At 38.2% G+C, this 7326-nt stretch overlaps 1 protein-coding gene and 1 pseudogene across 1 annotated transcript; one reads left to right on the forward strand and one right to left on the reverse strand.

The window, feature by feature from the left end:
- Window positions 1-802: 802 nt before the first annotated feature.
- Window positions 803-1612, forward strand: LOC113332804 (glycine-rich cell wall structural protein 2-like). Its single transcript, XM_026579312.1, has one exon. The coding sequence runs from the start codon at window positions 803-805 to the stop codon at window positions 1610-1612; it is 810 nt and encodes a 269-aa protein (XP_026435097.1).
- A 438-nt stretch (window positions 1613-2050) lies between these two features.
- LOC113332637 lies at window positions 2051-5156 on the reverse strand (annotated as a pseudogene).
- Window positions 5157-7326: the final 2170 nt, after the last annotated feature.

The raw sequence follows: 7326 nt of genomic DNA on the forward strand, positions 1-7326 counted from the left end.
GATTGTGAGTCACTTTGGTACGATAAAGAGATAAGGGAAAATATCGAATAACCTGATATCTATCCCTATTATGACGGTGAGATAAAGATTCAGATTGGTGGTTTACCCTATCCTGCTATATCCTCGTAATGGGTGAGGACTAGTTTGAAAGTATATAAAGAGGGGAGTCCCTCTTCTCATCAGATATGCCATACATATCCCATATACGGCAGACTTGAAAGAGAAGGGAAGACTGCATTCTCAATTGCTAATTGTTGGTTCTTTTCTATTTGCTGGGAGATAAAAAGCACTGTTAAGGTATGTAACAAGACTCAATCTTTGGTTTAATTATTATTGTAATCTTTGGCAAGATCTGTTTGTTTCTGTTGGTTACTAGTATGTATCTTGACATGAATATTTCCTACAGAATGTACTTACTCTGTTTAGGCTACTATCTTTAAAATCTTATACAACATGTAGTTTTGTTAATTAGGTGACCCATCTAGCTGAGTCACACAAATGTTTTTCTTGATCGGTAGCTACGTCACACAATTAAACTTTCAGACGATTACTAAGCCTGCTAGATGCACACTTTCTTTCTTTGTTAAGAGGTGGTGGTGAATTATTTTTTATTTATTTGTAGACAAATAAATTATAAAAAAATAAAATAGAGCGACTTCTAGAGAAACCAATAAGGTGGACTAAAGGGAGAGGCATTTAGAAATTAGATTGAGAGTGAACGATAAAAGAGAATCGAGGTATGAGGCTTACAATGAAGAGAGATCGAAAGGTCGTGTCGTTCTTTCTTCTCATGATCATAACAATGGTATCTGTGGGTTTATTCAATAGTGTTGAAGTTCAAGGAGGAAGAGAAATTCCAGTGACTAGCAAAACTGATAGTAAAGGTGCTAACACTATCAAAAATGCTTACCAACGTCAGGGCCTTTTTCATTTTGGTGGTAGTGTTGGCGGTGGCTTCCATGGTTTTAATCCGGGTTATAAACATGGTGGGTTCTTCCCTGGCTTTAAACCTGGTTTTGGACATGGTGGGTCATTCCCTCTACCAGGTGAGTCGGGTTTCAGCCATGGCTTTTCTGGGTTTCCTGGGCAGGGAGGCAGCTTTGGTGGTGGCAGTGATCAAGGTGAAGGCACTGGCATAGGTGGCGGCCGCGGCAGTGGTTTTGGCAACGGTCAAGGTGTAGGTGGTGGCAGCGGTTTTGGTGGCGGTCAAGGCATCGGTGTAGGTGATGGCGGCAGTGGTTTTGGTGGCGGTCAAGGCATCGGTGTAGGTGGTGGTGGCAGTGGTTTTGGTGGCGGTCAAGGCGTAGGTGGTGGTGACAGTGGTTTCGGCAACAGTCGAGGCGGTGATGAAGATATTGGTGTAGGTGGTGGTGGTGCTAGTGGTAGTGGTCAAAATGGTGGTGAAGGTGTTGGTGTAGGTGGTTTTGGCAGCGGTCAAGGTGGTGGCAGCTGCAGCTGTGCCAGCAGCAGCGGCTTTGGTGGTAGACAAAGTGGTGGCGGCTTTGGTGGGTTCCAAACAGCATCCAGGAAAAGCCCAGTTCCATTCCAGACTACTCAAGCTACTAGGGATGACGGAAAAGCAACAGAGATTAACGTGGGAAAACATCCCTGAACAAATTATTGTACTAATTAAAATCAGAATAAAAAATTAGAACTTCTTTATCAGTTTAGGCTTTTGATTATTTTCTTTTTTGTTTAGGTTTCAGTGGTTTTTCATTAGGATTTCATTATTAGTTCTGTGGTTTGCTTCTTGTTTAAGTTTATGAATGAAGCACTCTTCCACAGTATGGATTTTCTCCTTAAAATTGAACCTGAGCAGTAATATATTTTCATGTAACTCAACCATAACCAAACCATCGAGCAATAATACTGTTCAACTTTGCTCTCACACCTACTGGCTACTGCCGACCGTTTTAGGTATGGCATCAAAATTCTAAGGTACCTGGATAAGTGTTTAATTTCCGCCGCTTTCTCCTCCATTCGTAAGTGTTTGCATTTTGTAAGCAGTGAGCAGAAAAACAAGGAAAAAGGGGAAATTGGTGCTCACATATTTTACCCAACGTCATTTTAATTGAATTATGAATTGAAATTTTATTTATACGAATCCATCACAGATCTGCTTATGTGGTAATTTTGGGTTTTACAATAAGAAGTATGTAGAAATTAATAGCTTTGAACTCAAATCACTTTCGACCATATGCTGGAGACACGACTCATAAAAAACAAGACAGATAATAATCCGAGAGCTTATGAGGCAGACATGATGCAGTCAATTGCTTGCTTGCAAATTCCAGTCATTGTTGCCTCAGGGCCGAAAACCTGCAGAAAAAGAAATGCCAAAGAGACAAGCCAAACAGAGTCATTAGACGGGAAAAGAAAAATCAGATTGGAATTTGAGTTTTAGACTGAGAAAGGGGATTTCAAAATATCTACTGAGCAATCAGCTAAGATAGCTTGGTCATATGTATAGACTTCAATCAATATCGAAAGATTAAGTGATGGTTATGAAAGACATACCTCAAGAGGAACACCGAGTTCTTCTCCTAGAGAACGCATTTTAGCTAGACCAGTCTGATAATTTGGGCCTCCTCTTCGAACATAGATGTGCATTCTTGATGCTTTTAGCTTGGATTCCTATCATTGTAGATATCACGGTTAAGAAATGGGATTCCTAGCTATCAAAATTTTAATAGTTTAAATTTGTATTCGTTGAACAGACCTTTTCACGAAGGGCTCGAATTATCCCATTAAATGTAGCAGCTACATCGGTGAAGTTAGCTATGCCTCCTCCAATTAGTAGAGCTCTCTTACGACCATCAGGTTCTGCAGTAGCACACTGACACACGATAGTGGGTGGGTGAGCCAGTGAGAGAGTGAGGGTCATGGTTAAGAGACAGTATGAAGTTAGAAATATGATTTCTTACGTCAATAACGACTCTCGCGTACTGCAACACTTCCTCCTCATTTGGGACCCCACTATATTCTGCATAGTTCCCAAGCTCTGATGCATAACCCAAATCTCCAACCTACATGACCAACAGAAAATACTCAAATAAAATGTTTGACCAAACTGTAACCCAAACTATATACAGAACAGGTAATCCAAACTGTTTGAACACAGATCAGTCGCAACCAAAAAAAAATGTATAAGAAAAGCAAATCAAATTAAGCGAAGTTGGTGAAAGAAAATTAAACAACATACAGTATCAGCATATATCACACTTGCACCACCTCCAGCCACCATCGTCCAGATTCTTCCTTCAGGGTTCAAAACTGTGAACTTCAAGGATGCACTTGTCTGCAATACACAGCAATATTACGCTCAAACAAGGTCAATACTTTGTCCCACAGATGAAGTGAGAATAGTTTCTACACTTGAGCTTGTTAATTACAGCACACGCTACCTTCTCATCAAGTGTATGAATGTAACTCTCTGTAGAACTCATAACTCTACCAAAAGGCAATGGAAACTCTACATTGCCCCACCTGCATAAGTATTAGAACTTTCTTAGAAATAACATCAACAATCTTACTAGTATTGGAAAGCTAAAATAGGAGGAATAGCAAAGCCTTTGACCGAATAAGATATTTACTTCTTAAAATTCTTGAAGGCTGCAGTGCATCCAATTCTCCTCTCATATCCAACGGGTATGGCTCCCCTTTCACCAACGTAAATGGATTCATCTCAACGAAACTGAAGTCCAGATCTGTGAAGGACATATAAATCAATTTGAACTAAATTTCCCTTGCAAAAAACCTTACCAAGTACCAACATATCCATGATGATAAACAAGTACAAGATTGCTTCCCTTAATTTCTTATAGCACTTTCTGGAGATATATGAACATGCGGTGTAGATATGGAAGAATTTGATCAGCATTCTTACCTTGAAATACAGAAAATACACCCTTTATGAAATCTCCTATTTTTGAGCGAACCTGGGCCGAAGTTATCCAAGTAGCACAAACCAGTCAGACAACAAGACAATGCTATCCACGACAATGACACAATCATAACCTTCAATAGACATAAGTCTAGAAACTTTGAACTAGAAGATCGGATCAACAAAATCCATACTACGTTAATGAGAAAAGAAATGGAACTTACTTCTAAGGGAAGGGTAGCAATCAGTGGAGCACATGCCTCGGATGTCATTGGCTTCTCTGTTGGTAAGAAGATGGTCTTTACCTGTACATATCAAACCACATTATTAACAACAATCAATGAACCAAGAACATTTTGCAATCTATACTTTTTTTTTTGCAAATCACAATATTTATTTCACTATATACCTTATCCCAGTTCTCTTCAATTTCAATACCCCCACATTCTGAAAAGCTAATGGTGCTACCAAGCCTCTCAGAAACAATAGAAAGGTAATATTCATCGTCATGTGGAACAAAAGGTTCGACAACAAATGTGGTAATCGGCGCCTTACATCCTCCCATCTCCACCTAAAGTTGAACACAAGTATTAGCAAAATTTCACAAATCAAGCAGCCTAGTAGAATTTTGTCAATGCAAGAAGATCATCACCTCTACGCCAAGGCGCTCTTTCACAAACGGTGCAACCTGAGCTAAATCCAAGTTTAGAGCTACCAAACCACTCTTCCCACGCTTTCCGAACAACATATCCGGCTTCACTACTAGTTTTGTAGATGAAAGCCATGGTTCTTTGTTTGTTAACTCCGTAAAGTCTGTTTTTTCACTTACCTAATTACCAGAAAAAGAAAGCATACATAATATCAAATTCTGAGAACCCAATCCTGAATACAATTTCTGAACCCAATTCAGAAGAACCCCTCGATTCTAATTTCCATAAAAATCAAAACTTTACATAGATAATGAATTTCATACCTGAACAGAAGAAATATCCAATTGAATTCCAGCAAGTCTTTTTAAGTGTTCTTTAAGAAGTCTTTTAGAATCATACTCTCTAATCTTTTTTCTAGCCATTTTTTTCCCTCAACAGATCTCCCTCCGACTCTCAGTAAATTTTAAAGGGATCAATAATCAAGAAAACCAACAATCGAATTTCGAGATGTGTGATTACTTCAAGGAAACTCCACTAGTGATGATGATAATGATGACAATGAATTCGTATCGTATTGATGAGGTTGGGTACTTGGGTTAGGTAGTTGCCATCTACTACTATTTATTTTGTTACAATGTACCCTTAAAGACAGAGAATTTTTTGCTGTCATTAGTACTGCAGCCAAAACTGCTCTTTGTGTTTAAGGGTCGCATGATTTTCTGCATTATGGACCCACTTGCACATGTCTCTCTACGCTCTACAGGTATTTGTATATGATTTTTTTTTGGACCCATAACTAGGTAACGAGGAGGATCCATGGACATTCTTGGATGGACAAGGTCAGTCATGATTTGCATCATTTTCTCCGCAAAACTTAAATGACAATGAATTTAAGTGTAACATTTTGATAATATGTTTCCCTTATAAGACTCTACATTCCTACAAAAAAAAAATGAATGCAATTCGAGATAGCGAATCTCACCATCTACCGATCTTAATTTCAACCGTTAACTTTGAACGGCTGATATTCAAAGGGGTAGATGGTTGTTTTATGCATCTCGAATTGTGTTCATTTTTTATAGGAATGTAGAGTCTTATAAGAAAAACATATCATGAAAATATTACACTTAAAATTCATTGTGATTTGGATTTTGCGGAGAAAATGACGCAAAACCTTGTCTGACCTTGTCCATCTAAGAGTGTCTATGGATCCTAACTCCTAGGTAATACCCCACAAATTAAGGAATATTCTGGAAAGGGAGTCGGGTATGTTGATAAGGGGCGTTTGAACATGTTAAGTCTTTAAAAAAAATTTAAAAAAAAAAAAAAGAATATTCTGCCCAAAAACAGAAACTCATAGGTTAATCTAAAGTCTGCAGAGCTGCCTCCAGCATCACGCATGAACCTTTGCGAATCTGTGTTGGTAGCATTGGCATTAGCATTACCACTTATAGAATGAAGATGATAAATAAGATAATTAAGTAAAAGGTTTAAGTTTGGACCTTTCCAATTAAAGTTATCTAAATTACTGGAATTGTAATTTAAACTAGTTAATTTAACTGTCATAGAATTTTGATCCTTAGTGATTTTGATCAGCTTTCCCAGAACAAAAGAGATTGCTTCAAAAGTTCCATCTTCCATCTGATGGTATCCCAGGTTGAATCTTCCTTAAACTTCTGACTTGTATTCGTCCTCTAACTCCTTCAGAGTTGCATCGTCTTCTGCTTGGAAATCAATGTTTGCTCTTTGTAACTCATTGTCTCATGGCATTTCTAGTTCAACTCCTCTTCTGGATCTATTGTCTCCATGAATGTATTCTTTGATTCTTCTTGCTCCCAAACAGACTCTTGCATAAGACATGGCAATGAAAACAAAGTTAGTATAAGAAGAGGAATCAACATGTCCTTCCATTGTAGTAAAATTCATGGAACTTATGCTCATAGTGATACCAAATTTCAACTTACGCTGATTAGTCATTCTGACTATAGTATCTTGTTCATTTCTATGGTGATAGAGATTGTACAGAATATGGTTCTGATTGTGCATTACTCTACTGAAAGAGCATAGATGTTGCTTAATTTTATTAGCAGTAATCAGAGCAGAAGGTTTAGTTTTCTGGAAGACTAGATCACATCTAGATTTCCAAATGAACCACCCGGTAGTAGTAAAGATTGGTATCCGGTGCTTGAGACGATATGTGGGGATAAACCTGGAGTTGAGCCAATTATTAAAGTTAGCTTTTTTCCCAAAGCATTGGTGTTGAGAACCAAAAAAGTTTATCCACACCTCAGCAGCATAGAGTCAAGAGACGAGAGTATGGCTTAAATCTTCTTCAACACTTTTGCATAGATTGCAGATAGGATCAATGTAGTTGAGGATGCTAGCAGTCCTGGAATTGATTGGTAAGATACCATGAGCACATTTCCGGATGAACATTTGGATAGATGGGGAGGTATCCAGTTTCCATATTTTCTTCCAGGATGGATTGGTGGTGTCCTCTTTGTACTTATCGTTGATCTTCCCCTCATAAAGAGATTTGACAGTGAAAATCTCATTGTTAGTGAGGCCCCAGATTATTCTATCTTCCTCATGTATGTTGAATATTGTGTTTTTGATGCTGAGTTGATCATCTTCATTGAACCATTGAGATATTATATCCATATCCCATTTTCCTGAGAAGCTGATTAGTTGACAAGCCATAATAAGATTATTAGGGCAAAGGTGAAATGAGTTCTGGTGGAAGGGGTTTCAGTCTTTGAACTATGAGTTTAGATATAATTTTGTAGGTGGTGT

This window comes from Papaver somniferum, unplaced genomic scaffold, assembly GCF_003573695.1.
Source record: "Papaver somniferum cultivar HN1 unplaced genomic scaffold, ASM357369v1 unplaced-scaffold_132, whole genome shotgun sequence".
Taxonomy (NCBI): domain Eukaryota; kingdom Viridiplantae; phylum Streptophyta; class Magnoliopsida; order Ranunculales; family Papaveraceae; genus Papaver; species Papaver somniferum.